General features: G+C 38.9%; 1 protein-coding gene across 12 annotated transcripts in view; it reads left to right on the forward strand.

The window, feature by feature from the left end:
• Positions 1–20,742, forward strand: part of OFD1 (OFD1 centriole and centriolar satellite protein) — a 66,212-nt gene that overhangs the window by 4,968 nt on the left and 40,502 nt on the right. For 10 of the 12 annotated variants that reach the window (XM_073355046.2, XM_073355102.2, XM_073355026.2 and 7 more), the window contains 9 exons: positions 1,201–1,308; positions 2,664–2,800; positions 6,023–6,196; positions 9,234–9,340; positions 10,201–10,320; positions 12,950–13,023; positions 13,380–13,471; positions 13,614–13,803; positions 14,951–15,081. In XM_073355046.2, the coding sequence (XP_073211147.2) occupies positions 1,201–1,308; positions 2,664–2,800; positions 6,023–6,196; positions 9,234–9,340; positions 10,201–10,320; positions 12,950–13,023; positions 13,380–13,471; positions 13,614–13,803; positions 14,951–15,081 (1,133 nt within the window). Of the gene's footprint in view, positions 1–476; positions 1,309–1,717; positions 1,864–2,663; positions 2,801–6,022; positions 6,197–9,233; positions 9,341–10,200; positions 10,321–12,949; positions 13,024–13,379; positions 13,472–13,613; positions 13,804–14,950; positions 15,082–20,742 lie in introns of those variants that run through there. The other 2 variants (XM_073355135.2, XM_073355125.2) reach the window with 2 other exon arrangements.

Below are 20,742 nucleotides of genomic sequence, written 5' to 3' on the forward strand. Positions count from 1 at the left end.
TTTGATTAAATGTTTGATTCTTAAAAGTAATTTGTGATTATTTAGGTTAGTGACTCTTATGCTTCTTTTGGGGTTTTCCCAATTTGTGGCATGTATGAAATGCTAAACCTCTACTCCAAAAAAATTAAAAATTCCTGTATTATAAATTAAAAAAAATTAAAACCTTTAAATCCTGATAAATGTAAAACTTCCAAAGACCGTAATATTTTATATTCTAATGCTGGGGAATTCAGATGTTCTGCATTATGTTCTACTCAATTGCATTCCTGTACAGTGTACGGGCCAGCACTAGGGTTCCCTATAGTTTTTTACATCCATGTGCTTAATGAATTTTGTGCACCAATGTAGAGGTGATGTGGGTGGGGGTGGGGCCAACAGGTTTGGAGTGTGAGAGGGGGCTCCGAGCTGGAGCAGAGGCTTGGGGTACAGGGGGATGAGGGCTTCGGCTGAGGATGGAGGCTCTGGGCTGGGGCCGGGAATGAGGGCTTTGGGGTGCAGGCTGCCCCGTGTCTGTGGCTGGGAGAGAGGACTCCCCCCAGCCCTCTCTCGCCACAGCAGCTTAGGGCCAGGTAAGAGGTGCCTTTCCGCAGCCGTGGCAGCTCAGGCTGGACTGGGCTGGGCTCGGCTGGGCTGGGCTGGGGGAGGGTTGCCTCTCCCTGGCCGCAATAGCTCCGGCAGGGCTGGACCGGACCGGGGGAAGGGGCACCTCTCCCGATTTGCATGGCCCTTGATTGCCTGCTGGGCAGCTTAGGCCTGCACCAAGATAAACTTTCATTTAATTTGCCTCTGGCTCATATAGGGCACAATTTTCACACCTGGTCCCAAAAGTTAGGCTTCTAACTCTGTATTTAGGCACCTAAACAAAAGTGGCTTGATTTTCAGAAGCACCAAACACCTGCAGTTCTTGTTGATTTCAGGTATTGGTGGTGATGGTAATTTGTTCCCTCAATGAGTTTGGTGGTAAAGGTAACGGAAATGGTCAAGGTATGCTGATTGTGGGAGACTCGAGCATGCTTGCTATTAATATACTCTTTTTAGAAGTTTTACACTGATTTTATTGAATGATTTCTTGTGTTCTTTGGAAATAATTTCATCCTCTCACCATTTAGTTTTTTCTTTGTCTTGTAAAAGAGTTGTCTCTGCCTTCAAATTTCAGTTTGTTGTGGAAGAGAAAAGTAACTAACATACTGTATCTCTAAGGTTTTCTTATACAGATGTTAATGGAGCTGACAGAGCATCACCTATGTAAGGAAAGTCGCAACACAGAAACTCAGACAAGCTCAATACCTCCTTATAGAGAATCTCTTGGTAAATAGAGCTTTCATAAACTATTTTCCTCAGATAGCTCAATACTGTATCCATTCAGCACTTGCCCATGCCTGAAGTAATAATAGACACTAGATTGCATCCCTCTCTGGTATTCTAAAATAAGCCCAGGAAAGTGTAAAACAAAAGTTTTGCTGTGATTTGGGTCTTCAGTTCAAATACGTTATGTATTCAGATCCATCCATCCACCCTAGATGTATTATTTTTAATATTATAGGCCTCAAAGAGCATATGCCTAAATAATTTTTAGTTTATGGAAATTTATAATTAGAGTTGTTTGGGAGTTATAAATTTTGTGTGTGTATGTGTGTGTGTGGTTGTTTTTTTTTTTGTGACGGGGAGCGGGAGCAGGTGGAAAATATCAGTTAATTGAAAATGAAACTTTTTGCAGGAATGTATCATTTTTTTTAAGGAAACTTTCCTGAGATCCAGGATGGAACATCTGGTGAAAATGAGAGACCCACCACAGAATAGTCAATAGCTCAGTAGTAAGGGCACTCCCTTGGGATGTGAATCCCTACATCTCTGACGTCCCATGTGAGTACCCTAACCACTGGGCCATTTTCTATTCTGATGTATGTATATCTTTCTCTTGTTTCTTCATGGAAAAAATCTAAAGATCTCTAAAGTTTTGCCCTGAGGCAGAACAAGAACATTTTTTGAGATCTTGAAAATTTTTGTTGGACAGGCAAATTGTTTTTGCCCAGTTCTAATTATAATATAATTTATTAATTGTTTCTAGTGCCAGAAATCATAGCATAAGACAAAAATTGGACATACTGGTAATTCCATTTCTAAAAACCGTCTAGTAGATTTGTTCATTGGAGTGGATTGTTGTTGAAGTTAGTTATACAATATAATTTACAGGCACCTGTTGTTTGAAATCAGAGGTTCATGTTTGCCTCAGTAGCTGATGAGATTCCATCTGAGGGGGTAATATGCAGCAGTTGTGGGGCAGGAAGGTGCCATTTGGTTTCAGGCTCCTTTATCTCCTCTTGCCCAGTTCCCCTCGGGCACACTTGGGAGAACAGTGAGAGAGGTTGGCTACAATCCGAATCAGTTATCCTGGTAATTTAAATATTACCTCCAACTTTTTGCACATAAACAATTAGTTGGACCACGTGCCATATTGTGAAGTACGTAGGTGGCTTGTTTCCAACCACGTTTTCATGTCTTAAGTGACCATTTCTTTTCACAGCTTCCTTGGTAGCTTTTCAGTAGAAACTAGGCATGGGTAGTTAAAACCTACAGGGAGCCCTAAAATCTTAGGTAGGAGCAACAGTGTTACTAAATGTAATATTTCTATGTGATGGTACATTGCATTATTCTTTATATAGTTGAGAAACTTCAGCTGATTGATGAACAGTTTGCAGACATTTATCCCCTGCATCAGAAATTTGAGTCTTTAGAAGTGAAACTCATTGAATATCGAAAAGAAATAGAGGACCAGCTTCAAACAGAAATGTCTGAAAAGGTATAACCTAGAAATCAGTGGTCATGGAAATGAGGGATTGGGGATGTGTTCATTTTATTTTGCAAATTTGTAATGCTTCTAATAATTTGAATCAGAAATGAGTCATGCCAATCTATTATATATGCAAAAACCTCATGTTCTCTGTTGGGGGTAAAAGTTGGGAAACTGAGTCATAAATCCACCCGGTTTAAGCTGAGTCAATTTTTGCCTTTATTTATACAATTTCAGACAGAATTGTTGTCATGTATAGTATCCGGCCATACATATGTATCGGACAAATAACAGAGAAACAGAATTGGTAACCACATTCTGGGCCATCTTCCATGATAGTTGTCGTTTCTCTGATCCCTTTTTCTGGTTCTTCAGTCCTATTTTTCAGTTTCTGGTCTGGTGTTTCTCCAGTTAGTAAACATGGACCTGTAGGTCTTTTATACAGTTCTACATTATAGATTACTTAATATTTATCCAGTCAGCTTTTACATCAGCACATCAACCTTTTACATTTTAAGTAACCCGTACGTTACACATGCGCAAGATTCAGTTACCCAACTTCTGCATTTTTCCCTGCTGGTTTTGCAGTTTCTGTTTTTGTGTCACCCTGCCCTGGGTCTTCCCAAGAAAAGGGTTAATTTAGTTATTACATGTTTGTGTGTCTTTTACTTACTACTTCCAACACCATGTGTTACCTTTGTTCTGTTAGCAATAACATGTTAAGCAGATTAGCAATTTTGTGTAAAAGAAGAATTGGCAAAACCACACTTATGCCACCAAAGCCTTGGCCTAAGTGTTACCTTATCTACAGTCATTCATTATACATAACTACATTTTTGAAAGATTTATAATTATCAAAGCTCTTAATCTTACTATTAACAAGTCTTCTTTTTATATTTCAGTGTTATAAGTCAGTATATGTTGTTCTGTGCTACCCTTAATCTATTAGAAAGGGAAGTATGAGTTATGGAAAATGTGATGATTCTTTAATGTCAGCATTTCTTATCTTTTTTAAACATGTTTTTTCATTCAAAGTCCAGTTCATTCAAACTTCATGCATCTGAAGAAGTGGATTTTTTTACCCACGAAAGCTTATGCCCAAATAAATCTGTTAGTCTTTAAGGTGCCACCGGACTCCTCATTGTTTTTGAAAATATCTCACCAAACTACATAGTAAAAGCCTCCAAAACAGCATTGCCTTTACATGGAGAATAGAAAAATCATAAAATGTGAAAAATATTGTGGATCTCATGATTTTAGGATCTTTTGCAATTTTTGTCTGCATTCTGCAATATTTTGCAAATTTTAAGATTGTCTTAAAAATAAACTGAATTTATATCATCTAAACAATAACAGCAATAAGAGGTAATTCACCATTCTCCATCGCTATGAACCTCACTGAAGTTCAAGCTTCAAAGCATAATTGGGACCGAAATGCAATCTTTATTAAACACATAAAGCAATCTTTTTCTTAAAAACAAGAAAATTACATGCAAAAAATGTCACATAAAATAAATAATTCAAGTATTAGGAAAAGTTAAGCTTCTTACTACAATATTGATTTGGAAACAATTACTATACTGTAGATATTATGGTATACGTTTAACAAGAAAAACAGAAATGGAAAATATTACGTGTGCAGCATGGTCAAGTTAATGTTGCAACACTGATGTTGTGTTAACATAAGATCCTCTCTGAAATATCACAAAAGGACTGGGACTTCATTTGGTTGTGCTAAAAATTTGTGCCCATTGAACATGCTCAGACTTTTAGTCAGAATTTAGCTTCCCCCTTTCCTTTATAAAGTCACTTCTTTCCCGAAATACCGTATGCAAAGTATCAACTTTCAAAGTTCAGCCATATCTTAATGTCATGGAGAAATAAAAAGGCAGTCACAATAAATAATAGAGCATTTTGTTTTTTATGTTATAACCCAAAACAACTGAATATAATTACCTCAAGTTTAACAAAAAATCCCTTTGGACAACACGTCTACAACAGATCCTTGAGAGCTGCTCTTAGACATGGGGATACAATATAAGCAAACCTCTTGTATCATCTTTCTTTAGGGGGGTAAATATATCCGAACTTCCTGGTGCCTTGTTTACATCAGCTGAATTAGTGGTAGCACTAGTGGGGATTTTTTGTGTATAATTCCCCAATATAAACATGATCTTACTGTCACTAAAGGCTTCGGCAAGTTTTTGTGTAGAAACCTTTGCACTGGTTTAGTTAAATTGGTGCAACCCTTTTTGTGGACAATCATAAATCAGTTTAGAAATGGCTTATAGCAATTTAGTTTAAATTGATTCCTTAGTGTCTTAAGGTGTAAATTAAATCCATATAAGCCATCTATAAACAATTTTAAGTGTCTCCACACTTGGGGTTGCACATGGTTTAACTAACTCAGTACAAGTTTGTGTGTGCATAGGCCCTAATTCCCTAATCAGAGGTCCCGGGCTATGCTTTTTTCCTATCTAACTTCTGTCTTCTCACTGTTTTCACATTTTCCCTATTCTCTTTCATTTAGTACTCCCATTCATTCTCTGCCTCACTTGCATTCTCTCATCCATTTTCTCTCTGACTTTCTCTTATGCATCCTTGCAATCCCATTTATTTTCTTTCCCTCCCACTCATATATGTACACTCTTTGGGAATGGGGCGAGAATGGAGACCCAGTCAGAAGAAGAATTAGGGAATGTGGCATTCTTTATTTGCCAGTCACAGAGCGTCAGGTTGGAGAGTGGGACATTTAATTAGCTGCCTTACCTGATCTCTTGCTCTGTTCCCCTGCTGTATGTACTGGAGTGAGTAAAAAAAAAAAGACACAATTTAAGCACAGAGAGCAGTGGAAACTCCTTTAGTGCAATGCCCTATATCTAGCTTACTTACGCCTAAAGGTGATATTATCTATATTTGTAATCTGCTTTGAGATCCTAGATGGAAGGTGTAAATATGGAAGACCTTTCAGTCATATATGCTTCAAAGGTACTTTTATCACAGAGAAGTTTACATACATTGACTCAAAAGATTAACACATTTAATTAGACATTTCTGTATAGTTTCTCAAAGGGAATTCAGTATGCTACAATGATCAACAGTGTAAACAAGCTATTTGCAAGTAAGTGCATATGTCTGAACGTCAAATTTAACCTAAAAGAGAGGATTTTGTTTATCTTTTTTGTGATCAAGTGAGGGATATTTACTTTGTTCTTTTCTTACATGTAACAGTTACAACATTTCAAAGAGGTTGAAATAGCAAAGATTCGAATGGAAGAGAAAGCACGATGCCAGAAAGAAGTTTCTGATTTGCGTCGAGAGTTTGAAAGGACAAACCAAGCCAAGTCAGAGGCTCTGATTGCTCGTGAAAAGAATGCTATTGAAAGACTTCAAAAACAACAGGAGGTAATGTTTAAAAATAATAATTGGATCCAGTGCTAAGTGGTTCAGTTAGTTAATGAAATTGCGCTTTGATCTTTGAAGGAACTACATTCAGATCCCACTGGGTCCTAAGTGAAAAAGAGTTCAATAGTTCTCTTTTAATCCCACATCAGGAAAGCACCACGCAGATTGGTATGTTTAGTGATTTCAGGTTCTCAGTGATCATGGTGATGAGTATGGTATAAATATGTAAATAGATTGGAGTAGCCGCGGTGCTGCAGAAGAAGAGTAAATGTAATATAGATATCGTTATATGTATGAATCCCTATTCTCCTTTCAGAGTATTGAGGATATTTTTAATGGCAGTCCTAGATGGCTGCTTTGTAGGTTTTTCTTTTCTGTTTATTATGGTTGTTATGATTTTCTTATTGTAGTTTTCTTTTTAGAAGTTGAAATAAAAAAAATATAAATAAAATGGAACACAATATTCATGGTGTGGACATACCATCCATGTATATAATTACATTATTATCTATTCGGTATTTGCTATCCTTTTTAATATAACCCAAGGTGCTGTTTGCATTTTTGACCACTGTCATGCATTGATCAGATGTGTGAGTCCATGACTTCGAGATCTTTTTACAGCATGGTAATTTAATCCACTGTTAATTTAGTATCCAAAAATGTGTATGTGTGGTCCAGATTGTTCTTCCCAATGTTTATTACTTTTCTCTTGATTACAAGGAATTTTGCCTGCCACCATGTTGCTGTCTTGGATCTGCTCTATTCTTTACTAAACAAAATAATTTTGTGTCATCTACAGATTTTTGCCACCTTACTGTTTCCCTCTCTTTCCAGAACTTTAATTTTTATATTGAGTAACACCAGTCCTAATGACAGGTTTCAGAGTAACAGCCGTGTTTGTCTGTATTCGCAAAAAGAAAAGGAGGACTTGTGGCACCTTAGAGACTAACCAATTTATTTGAGCATAAGCTTTCGTGAGCTACAGCTCACTTCATTGGATGCATGCTGTGGAAAGTATAGAAGATCTTTTTACACACACAAAGCATGAAAAAATGGGTGTTTACCACTACAAAAGGTTTTCTCTCCCCCCATGCCACTCTCCTGCTGGTAATAGCTTATATTTTAGATATACTTTACTTTCCACAGTATGCATCCGATGAAGTGAGCTGTAGCTCACGAAAGCTTATGCTCAAATAAATTGGTTAGTCTCTAAGGTGCCACAAGTACTCCTTTTCTTTTTACCAATCCTAATATGGATTTTTGAGCACTTTGCTTTTGACCTCCTGCGATGCTGAAAATTAGCTATTTTATTCCTCTTTTCTGTATTTTGTTTTTCTGGTCCATGACAAAACTTTGCCTCTCACCCTGTGACAACTTGATTTCCTTCATAGTCATGTCCTTAGAAACTTTTATGAAATCTGCCTACCTTATGCTATTACTCCGACTTTCATGAACATGAAATTAATTCAGTTATTAAAAAAGGTCTGGATCAGAAGATTTGTCAAGTGAACCATTGTGGATGCTGGGTGCTATTGTCAGTTTTTGATCTTTGAGACCAAGTACACACTTCATTTACTTGCTGGGTTGTCCGAGCAAAGAGACCAGCAGCTCTGCTGTGCTAAGTGGTTTTGTATTGCAGATAAAAGATCACGTAGATCTTTTTAGTAGAAGAATGTAATCTCAGGAAAAGCACCGGAGATCAAATTTCTCTAGTTATCCAAAACACAGGAACAGGAGACAGTGGCTGTTCCAGCTTTTCCACACTTGTACAATGCACCTGAATTGCAAATTTGATAGGACCACCTTTGGGATAAAGAGGTCATTCAGTCTTCATGCTCTTAGCCTTTCTGCAGAGGCACATGTTTTGTTTCTTTTTAAAGCTAAGAATTACAGAGAGTTTTTTTTATTAGTAAGAACTGGGCTGTAGATGTGACCTCTGGTATTGCCATTATGGTCATAGGGAAGATTCTTTTAGAAGGTATTGTTTGGTTTGGATAGTCTAGAATGTAGAATTGGAGGCAGCTGCTAATGGAACCAGTATTTTGAAGAAAGTTTAGTTTTAAAGCAAGAATACAGAGTGCATTTTCTCTGTTAACTGTACATTTATCAGGTTTTTTAAAGTTTCTTATATATATATATTTTGTATGCAGTGTTGTAGCGGTGTTGGTCCCAACATATGAGCGAGACAAGGTGGGTGAGGTAATATCTTCTATTGTACAAATGCTTTGTGTAAGCTTGAAAGCTTCTCTTGCTCAAGAACAGAAGTTGGTCTAATAAAAGATATTACCTCAAGCACCTTGTCTCTTTAATTCTTTTTTGTTAATCTAGTTAAGATAGGGACAAAACTGCTTTTACCTACTTTTACTGCTTTTTCTCTTGCAGTTTTGGTATGTTCTAAAGTTTGTATTTGTGTGTGGTAATTCTGTGTTATAAATAAATCTTTCTTTTTGTTTTATGACTTTTGAATCTGTGCAGCGTTCTAAAAGATACATTACTTGATAGCAAGTAATAACTTTCAAGTGTGTTAACCCTAAATAAAGTAGAATACCAGATGCTCCCTGGGTTATGCAAGACCCGAATTTCGACCATAATGGCAATACCAGATGTCACATCTACGCCACAAATTCGCACTTACTAAAAAAGTTCCATAAGCCAGAGATAGGATTTTTGAGTTGCGGAAAATTTTGCATAACGTACGAGTATACATTTCCGACTTATGCACAATTTGACTTACGGAAGGCTTTCCGGAATGGAACGATTGCGTAAGTCGGGGGGCATCCGTAAAGGAAGTGACTTAGCCCCCGGTTAGTGCAAATCAGTTGTTACTAGCAAGCTATGCAAATAATATTTGTCAGGATCAAACCAGTTCCTGGAACGAGGTCTGTAACATTTATGTTTCTAATTTTTATACTATTGACGTCTTGTTATGTCTTGCTGCTGTTGCCACTCTCTCTGAATTTACTGGAAATTATTTTAATTTAAATCTCAGTTTTTTGTGTAAAAATAAAATGAATAGAAGTAATATTTTCTGTTGTAGATTGAAGCAAAGGAGGTTTATACACAAAGACAAAGTCTGCTGAAAGATATTGAAATGATAAGAACCAGAGAGGCAGAACTAAAGCAAAGAATTGAAGGTTTTGAACTGTGAGTCACTTTAGGTCATGCATTTACCTCTGGTGTTGCTTTGTTTGTAGAAAGCATGTCTCAAGACGTTGCAATTTTTATGAAATTGAAATTTGTTTTATTTATCTCTAAATATGATATGCTACATTTTGAGTAATATGCAGCTGCATCTAGCAGTAGGGGCATCCTGTGCTAAGAGGCCTATTTTGTTCTCAGCAAAAGAGCGTGGCACTACTTCAAAGCAGAAGTCCAGTTCCTCAGTCTCTCTGAAGTCATTAACTTAAAAAGCAGTATGTAATCCCAGCACGAGCAAGGCAACTGTAGTGACAAATTTACATTTGTAATGTTGGTTTTGCCATGATACGTATTGTGAGTGCACATTTAATAAAAGATGTGTGTTTCTTCTGTAATTAAAAAACCCTAAAACTAATTCTTGCCTGCTTTCCAACATTTTCTAATCTGTTAGCATCTTGTGTTTTTTGTAGGCAAGAAAGAAGAAAGCTATTTCCCCACTAACATAAGTTACTTTCTTGTCTAGCCAGCAGAGGGTGCTGACAGAGTGGCAAGCTGAGCACCCTTTCTAAAATGGAAGAACTAAACAACATCCGTACTGTAATACTTTCAGTTTTCAGCAGTTGCAAATCTGGTTGTTTACACAGTTGATCAGTCTGTCTCTTTAACAGTACAGCTTAGTATGTGTCACTTTTCATTTTTCTTAGCGAATGATAATGATAGATCTGATCAGAATTTTAAATTGCCCCAAGCTAACCCATCACACTTTTGACTTTCATAAATGTTGTGTGATTAAAAAAAACTTTTTGAAAACTCTGGCATGTCATAAATATAATTGCTCAGTGTCAGTATATTTCTCATTATGTCAGGGCTCAGAAACTTCAAGAAGAAAAAAATAAAGCTGTTGATGATGCACTTCGACGTCGGGAGATAGCTGTGAAGAACATTGAGGAGACTTACGACCAAAAGCTTAGGAATGAACTCCTGAAGTAATTTGTTCTTTTGTCTCTAATAGAGAATATATATTTCACATGAGAATAGAATGCTAAAAATGCCATGGGAATTACCAATGAGAACTGTAAAAAAGCAAGACTTGAATATATAACACTTAGCATTTTTATTTTAATCAGTTTGTGACTTACTTATCTTATAAGATGTGGTGAATACATTTCATAACCAAAAGAGTTAAAACAATTATGCCTTCTAACAGGTAGAAAAAACTCACTATATGTAATGATGTTCTTCTGTCCATAGGGCTATAGAGTTTTAACAGTTCACACTTTCAGTCTCCCTATCTGTGAAGAAAAAGTGACCTGAATCTGTAGGGCTGCTGGATAGGCAGATGCAGAGTATCATTGGTGATCTCTTTTGACCAGTGCTGAAATATTGAGTAATTTGAAGAACTGAAAGGAGGCAAGGTGTATGAAGCCAGTATTAAGGGATTTTCAAGGGTTACTTGCTGAAGGGGCGGGATGAGACGCTTTTTAAAAAGGAAATGTAAAGGGATTTTCTTACCCTGAGAATTATTTTTTGAAATACCAGCTGTTTGGTGCAGACTGGTACATGTCATAGGCCATACCTTTCTGCTGGCTCCCAACTCCCTGAAAACAATCAAAGAAAACCCTGTTCTTAAAAAGTTCTTTGTAAACTAGCTTCTTTTTCCCTTCAAAAAAGTCCTCCTCTTCCCAGCAAGACCCATCTTTGTCCCCCACAAATTCATCTTGCCTAGCTCCAAAATCATCCATTTTTCCTCACCGCAAAATCGATATCTCTTCACAAAATTTTCTCCTCCTCCAAATTCAGCAGTACCCAAAAATAAATCCACTTGTACCTCCAAAATAACATCTCGACCTTCACTTCTAAAAAAATATTAATCTTGACCACCGCCTCCCAAAACTTCATTTCTGTCTGTAGTCATTGGGGCTGAAGAATTGGAAGTGATTGAGTGTTCTCCTGGATAAAAGCTGCAGGGTTTGATGCGCTGCACAGACTGGGTAGGATAAGCAATGTTCTCTGTTCCTCCCTTCTTTGCTGGGCGATGGTCACAGTTTGATTTACATGGACAATGGAGGAAGAGGCCCTATGTCATTTGTCTGTGTATTTTCCTTGCAGTTTTCATGTTTGGTGGCCAGCAGCCAGGACAGGCATCTGAGTGAGATGTGTATGGCATCAGCTGTTTGACAGTAGAAAATGATGGCACCTAACTTGAGATTCTTTTGTACTCTCTCTCTCTGTGATATAAGCAGTGATCATCTGAGGCCTGCTGATTGTTCTGTTGCAAGAAAGTGCTCCCAGGACATGATATGCTCATTCCCACAGAATGAAATGAATTAGCCCTTTAGGCAGGGGGAGGAAATCCACTCACCAGCTAAACACCTGGTTATCCACAAGCTCAGCCAGGACCTATTACCTAATAATGAATAGTGCAAGCACTGCCTCTTTTAACATGGATTTATTCAAATTGTAGAGGAGAGGTATAAGGCAATTGATTTCAGTGAGAATGAAGTGTCACCTGAAACAGAGTGGCTTAGGAACAGAGGGCAGTTAGATGGATGCCACTAAGTGACCAACCTTAGGCAAACATGTCATCTCCCTGTGCCTTGTTTTACTTATCTAGTAAATTACTATTTAATACTAAAGTAACTAAATGCTAAACGGAGCACCTACCTCACAAATAGGGTTTAGTGGCTTCATTTGTTAATGTTTGTAGAGCTCTTTCAGATCTTATCAGGGACTATTTTAATGGAGAGTGTTATTTATGTTACAGTAGTGTCCAAAATATTTTAAGCACTGTACAAACACACAGGAAAACACAATCTCTGTCCTGAGGATCTTAGTCTGTATCTGCTTATTATAAAATGTATTTAGCTATCTATCAATAGCTCTAGGATCCTGTCTGACAATTAAAATGTGGCATACAAAAATTAAAGTATAAAAGCTATTATTATGTATTACAAAACTTAGAGGGAAAGAATCATTATAAATCCAAACAAAAGAAAAAATAGACACATACAGTTAATGGAACTCAGATTAATGAATTTCTGTTACAGAAAATGGTTGACTTTGGATATAAAAAGTTGGGAGACTTGTCAATAATTCAATTTGGATTATAAAATCACATTTTTGACAATTGTATAGTTTCAATTATAATATATATGTTTTAAAATATTTGAAAAATAATGAAGACTTAATGTGAATATTGACTGTGTTCAGTACCATTAATCTTTGCTGAGCACTGGGGATAAACTGCTCTTTTTTGTCTGGAAATCATAAAGTGAGTGACCAGAAAAGTGAGGATTTATTTATTTGTATACTCTAGTACTGCAGTCACGATTAGGACCTCAGTGACCTGGACATTGTACAAAGATGCAGGAAGATAGGATAACTGCTTCAAAATACTTACAGTTTAATTAGGACCTGATCCTATGAAGTGTTGAGCACCCACAGCTTCCATTGATTTCAGTGGGACTTGAAGGCACTCAGCATTCGCAGGTCAGGACCTTGAAGAAGTTCCACTGTAATTAGCATATAGACAGTTTGATAGGTAGTTAAAGCTGAGTCTGGGGACATTCAGAATTCTTTTGCTGTGGTGTTTAGTAACTTTTCCCCCCCCCCCAGATATCAACTCGAGTTGAAGGAAGAATATATAACCAGAACCACTAGGGTTACTGAAGATGAGAAAAAGAATAAAGGTAACTAATCTCTTTCAGAGATACTCAACAGCCATTGTTTATCTTGTAGTTTGTAATAAGAGGCAACAAAGCAGTATTTGTAAACAAATATAGTGTATTTAATTGAAGTTGGAGAAAGAGAGCATTATCTTTAGACTTCTAAGCTAGTGCTTTGGAAAAAATAATATATAATCATGTAATTAAAGACTGTATCATGCATATGCACAAACCTTGTCAAATTAAGGTTGCTCTGGCAACCTTAATTCTGGCTTTTCTTCACTTTTGAGTGTTTGACTTTGCAACCTTAATATTCTTTTTATGTAGTTTTTGGTGTGAGATACACATTAACCTACAGAAACTGTTTATGATCCTTACAGAGAAGGCTATGCTGTTGCGTGAAGAGACCATTGCTGTTAATTCAAAGAAGGAAGAACTCAAACAAGTTGTATCACATGCAAAAGAGCTCGAGGTAATTGTGAGCCTGAATTTGGAGACTACATTGTTTGATTAGTACATTTGAACTGTTTTGTGTTACCTTTTCAGGAATAATATATGGTACAAAGTATATTCTTGAGAAACACCTTAAGAAGTCTGTGTGACATGTTTTTTAGCTGGAGCTGGATTCCGTAAAGTCGCAGGTGCTATTGGTAAACAAACAGAATCAGTTGTTGACAGAAAAATTGAAAGAGATTGCGGACTATCCCTTGTTAAAGGAAGAGAAACTGGAGCTTCAGGTGCAAAATAAACTACTTAGACAACAACTGGAGGAGACTCGCAATGAAAACCTGCATTTCCGAGACAGTTAGTGTTTAACATATTTTATAACTTTCCTTTCCTCATTTTGCAGAAGGTTTCCATTAAACCTTTATTTTATTTTATTCCACTTTATTTCATGACTGTTAAGAGACTACTAAATTTAAGAATATATGTAAAATGAAATTAACACTCTGCTTTAAAAAACTGTTATAATACTTGGTTTTGCTCCTGCTTATCCCTGTTTTGTCTTTTCATTTATCTTTGTTTTTTCCAGAGTTCCTAGTATCACAAGTATTGGGTGATGATTTTTTTATTAGTGTCCCTGGACACTTCATGGGACAGTGGTAAAAGCATGTCAATTCTATTTTCTTCATCCATTTCTCCTCAGAGGACCTCAAGTCCTTAATTATAGTAGATTTTTTTATGTTTCACTTTCCAAAAGCTGGTCTTGTGGTTACAGCACTGGACTAGGAATTAGTAAACCTGGGTTTAATTCCCAGGTCTGCCACTGACTTCCTGCGTGATCTCAGTCAAGTCATGTAATCTCTTTGTCTCCTTTCCCCATCTGTAAAATGGGGATAATGATCATTGTCTTGTCAAATTTACATTGTAAGCACTTTTATGGAAGTCTCTCATTGTTTGCACAATGGAACTCTGCATTCAGGTGATACTAAAATACAAAAATACTAATTGTTGATAATACCCTCTCTTTCCTTTCATCTCCCAAAACACCATTTTTTTTCAACCACAGCATTATTTATTGTTGTTAGTAGAGGACAAAGGCTTCTGCAAATGACTATTTTGATAGACCTGATCTCTGTAGAATAATAATCTATTGTCTTGTAATGCGCATCTGCATTTCTAAAACATGTTGTTGTGTCTGAAGACCACAGATGAGCAGTACATTCAGGTTCAGATAAGACAGGAACAAGTTGATTCAGGTAAATAACTTGCAGAGTAGAAAACTTCCTGCCTAGCTCATAACTGCTCAGAGGGAGGCACACAAAGTTCAGTCTCTAGAAAAAACAGATACCCCAAAAAGTGTATATAAATTAAGTTTTACTATTTAAGACCTATTGTAGTCAGGAAAAATATTTCAGTTTTAAGTTTCCAGGAGTTGGTTATAAATAGTGAATGTTCATTTTTAAGTATCTTATAAAATATCTCCTGATATTGTTCTTTTATGTGAAAGAGTTAACTCAGCCATCAGCTGAACATATAGCCTGTCAGGCAGAATTGAGGAGAGTTGAACATGCTAAAAAGCTGGAACAGGATGAGTTTGAAACCCATAAACAACTTCTGGAAAAGCAACTGCAAAGTGAGGTAAATTCTTCTCTTTTCATCTTAATAGTATAAGATTTTTTTTCTGTCATTTTCTAAACACTTACACCTGTCCCCATTGCAGGAGGTATTGGAGTGCTTTAATTCAATTTTTTCTTAAAAATAAATAAATACAATTTTTAAAAAATTAACCAAACAAACCTGTGTTAAACCTAAGATTTTTCAGTACTTGTTTACTATAGGTCAATACTGCTGATGAAACTGAAAAAAAAAATACAAATTTGGCTGGACCTGGAAGCACTTGCTCATTTTCATCAAAATTAATGTATCTGTGCTGGTAGAAATGGAAAAATGTTGCAGCCAACACAGGAATTCTTTATTAACCCTTATCCTAACGGATAAAGAGAAACCGGTCACAGAATGAAAAATTAGTTGTGGCTTAGGTACACGTGATCATGATTTGATCATATTAATAATATACAAACAGAGTAAAGTCCAGACCAGTAGTATATACATGTGGTGCTATAATAGGGCCACTTTCACAAAGCTGAAAACAGTTATGAGCCAGATCAGCTGGGAGGAAGATTTTTGTGAGAAAAATGTGAATGATAGTTGGGAATCATTTAAGAACACCTTTAGTAGATGGGCCAAAACCCACAATAGAGGAAGAAGGCCATATTAGTTAAAACTCTGAACTGGTTTAGAGGTGAATTGAGGGCAGCTGTAAAAAGTGTGTGTGTAAAACAAATGGAAGAAAGGGGAAGTTGATAGTAATGAATATAATTCAGAAGTTAGGAATTGTATAAAATTATTAAGGGAAACCAAGGGACACAAGGAGAAATCTGTGGCTCACAGAGTTAAGGACAATAAAATGGAGGTTTTTAAATATATTAAGAACAAAAAGAATCCTGACAGTGGTATTGGTTTGTAACTAGATGGAAATGGTATAGTTATCAATAATAATCTAAAAAAGGCATAAGTGTTCAATAAATATTTCTGCTCCGGTTGGGGTTAAAACTGGGGTATAATCTTATATGGTGATGCTAACACTTGTTCATTCCACTGGTATCTCTGGAAGGTGTTAAACCAAAGCTATTAAAGTCAGAAATTTTTAAATCAGTAGGTCCAGAGTTTTAAAAAAGCTTGCTGGACTGTTAATGACAGGTTTCAGAGTGACAGCCGTGTTAGTCTGTATTCGCAAAAAGAAAAGGAGGACTTGTGGCACCTTAGAGACTAACCAATTTATTTGAGCATAAGCTTTCATGAGCTACAGCTCACTTCATCGGATGCATACTGTGGAAAATACAGAAGATGTTCTTATACATACAAACCATGAAAAAATGGGTGTTTACCACTACAAAAGGTTTTCCTGCTGGAGAGTGGGGTGGGGAGAGAGAAAACCTTTTGTAGTGGTAAACACCCATTTTTTCATGGTCTGTATTTTCCACAGTATGCATCCGATGAAGTGAGCTGTAGCTCACGAAAGCTTATGCTCAAATAAATTGGTTAGTCTCTAAGGTGCCACAAGTCCTCCTTTTCTTTTTTGGACAGTTAATGTTGATTTTTCAATAAGTCTTAGAGCACTGGGGAAGTCCCAGAAGACTGGAAGATAGCTAATGTAATGCCAATATTTAGAAAGGGTAAACGGGGTGACCTGGATATTTATAGGCCTGTCAGTCTAACATTGATCCCAGCTGGGCCAGATAATGCAGTGTCTGAGAAGGGACTCGATTAATAAAGAATTAAAGTAGGGTTATGTAGTTAATGCAGATCAGTGTGGGTTTATGGAAAATAAATCCTGTTAAACTAACTTGATATCTTTTTTTGATGAGGTTACAGATTTGGTAGATAAATATAATAGTGTTGACCTTAGACTTCTGTAAGGTGTTTGACTTTGTACCACATGACGTTTTGATTAAAAAACTAGAACTAAATATTTACTCCATTTAACATGGAACTGATTAAATGGATTAAAAACTGGCTAACTAATAGGCCTCAAAATGTGATTATAAATGGGTAGTCGTTATCAAGCAGGTGTGTTTCCACTCGGGTCCCACAGAGATCGGTTCTTGGGTCCTGTGCTATTTAACATTTTTACAGTGACCTGGAAGAAAACAAAGCCCCAAATATGGGGTCACCCTAGCCTCCCTCCCCACACAGTCTAGGGCTGGCACCGTCTCTGCCTTCCCAGGGCTCAGGCAGGTGCCATCCCTCAGCAGTTCCTGAGTCTCCGGTTTTGTTCAATATCTTCATAAATGATCTGGAGGATGGTGTGGATTGCACTCTCAGCAAATTTGCGGATGATACTAAACTGGGAGGAGTGATAGATACGCTGGAGGGCAGGGATAGGATACAGAAGGACCTAGACAAATTGGAGGATTGGGCCAAAAGAAATCTGATGAGGTTCAATAAGGATAAGTGCAGGGTCCTGCACTTAGGACAGAAGAATCCAATGCACAGCTACAGACTAGGGACCGAATGGCTCGACAGCAGTTCTGCGGAAAAGGACCTAGGGGTGACAGTGGACGAGAAGCTGGATATGAGCCAGCAGTGTGCCCTTGTTGCCAAGAAGGCCAATGGCATTTTGGGATGTATAAGTAGGGGCATAGCGAGCAGATCGAGGGACGTGATCGTCCCCCTCTATTCGACATTGGTGAGGCCTCATCTGGAGTACTGTGTCCAGTTTTGGGCCCCACACTACAAGAAGGATGTGGAAAAATTGGAGAGAGTCCAGCGAAGGGCAACAAAAATGATTAGAGAAAAGAAAAGGAGTACTTGTGGCACCTTGGAGACTAGCCAATTTATTTGAGCATGAGCTTTCGTGAGCTACAGCTCAAGCTCATGCTCAAATAGATTGGTTGGTCTCTGGGGTGCCACAAGTACTCCTTTTCTTTTCGCGAATACAGACTAACACGGCTTTTACTCTGAAAAATGATTAGGGGTCTGGAACACATGAGTTATGAGGAGAGGCTGAGGGAACTGGGATTGTTTAGTCTGCAGAAGAGAAGAATGAGGGGGGATTTGATAGCTGCTTTCAACTACCTGAAAGGGGGTTCCAAAGAGGATGGTTCTAGACTATTCTCAGTGGTGGAAGAGGACAGGACAAGGAGTAATGGTCTCAAGTTGCAGTGGGGGAGGTTTAGGTTGGATATTAGGAAAAACTTTTTCACTAGGAGGGTGGTGAAACACTGGAATGCGTTACCTAGGGAGGTGGTAGAATCTCCTTCCTTAGAAGTTTTTAAGGTCAGGCTTGGCAAAGCCCTGGCTGGGATGATTTAATTGGGGATTAGTCCTGCTTTTGAGCAGGGGGTTGGACTAGATGACCTCCTGAGGTCCCTTCCAACCCTGATATTCTATGATTCTATGAAAATCATCACTGGTAAAGTTTGCAGTGTTGTTAAGTGTTGAAAGCTGGAACGTTGTTGCTGTGGTAACGCTGTTCAGGCTGCTAAGCTGTTGCAGCTGCTTAGTGCTTCTGTTCTTGGAGCTCCAATGTTATCAGCACTAGCAGATAGTGCAGCCTGCTAATTCAGCAGACCTCTATGTTACCCATAAATAGGGCCCTACCAAATTCTTTGTTCATTTTGGTCAATTTCACGATCATAGGCTCTTAAATGTAAATTTCATGATTTCAGATATTTAAATCTGAAATTTCATGGTGTTATAATTGTAGGGGTCCTGACCCATAAAGGACTTGTGGGGGGTGGGTCGCAAGGTTATTGTTTGGGGAGTTGCAGTACTTCTACCCTTACTTCTGCGTTGCTAATGGCGGCATCACTGTCTTCAGAGCTGGGCAGCTGGAAGGTGGTGGCTGTTGGCCGAGAGCCCAGCTCTGAAGGCAGAACTGCCGCCAGCAGCGCAGAAGTGAGGATGGCATGGTATGGCATTGCCACCCTTACTTCTGTGCTGCTGCCTGCAGAGCTGGGCTCTCAGTCTGCAGCCACCACTCTTCTGCACGGCTGCCTTCAGAGCTGGGCAGCCGAAATAAGGTGGCATGGGATGGTATTGCCACCTTTACTTCTGTGCTGCTGCTGGTGGGGCACTGTCTTCAGAGCTTGGTGCCCGGCTAAGAGACACCGCTCTCCAGATGCCCAGATCTGAATGCAGCACAGAAGTAAGGGTGGCCATACTGCAACCCCCCCCAAAATAACCTTGTGACCCCCCCGCAACTCGCTTTTGGGTCAGGACCCCCAATTTGAAAAATGCTGGTCTCCCCTGTGAAATCTATATAGTATAGGGTCAAAGCACACAAAAAGACCAGATTTCATGGTGGGGAGACCAGATTTCGTGATCTGTGACATGTTTTTCATGGCCGGGAATTTGGTAGGGCCCTACTCATAAAGAGAAGCCACAGGCATGGTTAGGTGGCAAAGGCACTCAGCCAGATTTATTGCCTTCCAGGCACAGTACTAGTGCCCTGGCTCAGTGATTACGGGTAGACTAACACATGAGTGCCAAGTTGCAAGGGGCAGTTCAGTCAGCAGCAGGAATTTTTGCTGTCCCCTCGGCCACACAAAGGGTTATGATGAGTTACACCAACATTTATAGACTGAGACAAACAACATATGTACCACCTTACCTTGTTCATACCATCTTGTAGTGGGGTGGTTACCCTGCTCCTGAAATAAGAGGAGTGAGAACAGCTGGGGGAAGCAGCCACAGCTGTGGCCAGCTCAATCAGGGCCCATCTGGCTCTTGTAAGAGGGCTGGGGGCCAGGAGCTGGAGGAGTTTCACTGTAGCCTTGGAGTGAGAAGCGCTAGCTGCCTGAGAGCAAGATACCTGAAGCAGAGCGGTGCTGGGGAAGGGCAAAGGGAGCTGGGAAGCTCCAGCCTGGTAAACGCCCAGGCTGCAGGCCTTGATGAAGGCCTATGAAAAGGTACTGGGGCTGCAGAAGGGCAGCTCAAGGATAGGCAAAGGCAGCAGGTCCTAACCCCTTGACAATGATGAATGGCCATTACAGACTGCAGTCTGCCCCAGTGAGGCAGAGAGGGGACTAGATGACTACTGGCAGTAGCCACTGAGGTAAGGTGGGCGTAGAGAGTTGCGGGTTCCCCTGGGAGGGGAGACCCGGAGTAAGAGGATACTGCTGGGGCAGAACCCTGAGATAAGGAGTACCAGGGTCTGGGAAGGACACTGGGCCTGAGGCAGGCAAGACACCGGCCAGCAGAGGTCACTCTGAGGCTGGAAAAGAGCTAATTCCCAGAATACCAGCAGGTGGTGCCACACCGGTGAGTCTTCGCTTCGCTACATATCTATTTGTTACCTCCTCTTGTACCTTGCTCCAGATGTCTCGGGCAACACATCCCTATTCATCACTTCTGTCAAACCTTCTTACCTTGTGCTAATCAGGACGTACCTGTGCTAATCTTTTGGAATGTGTTCATATACATATGCAGTACCTGATACTTCTTAGGAAGTGCCCGTGTTTTAGCAACACTGGACTGTAGGCCATACTTACAGAATGGGAGACTTTATCGTGGGAAGCAGTAACTCAGCTGAATATAATCAGCTGAACATGAACTCCCAGTGTAATGCTGTGGCCAAAAGAGACAGTGTGATCCTGGGATGCATAAACAGGGGAATTGAGTAGGAGTAGAGAGGGTATTTGGCACTGGTATGACCACTGCTGGAATACTGTGTCCAGTTCTGGTGCCCACACTTCAAGAAGGGTGTTGATAAATTGGAGAGGGTTCAGAGAAGAG

This window comes from Lepidochelys kempii, chromosome 1 (assembly GCF_965140285.1).
Source record: "Lepidochelys kempii isolate rLepKem1 chromosome 1, rLepKem1.hap1, whole genome shotgun sequence".
Classification (NCBI taxonomy): domain Eukaryota; kingdom Metazoa; phylum Chordata; order Testudines; family Cheloniidae; genus Lepidochelys; species Lepidochelys kempii.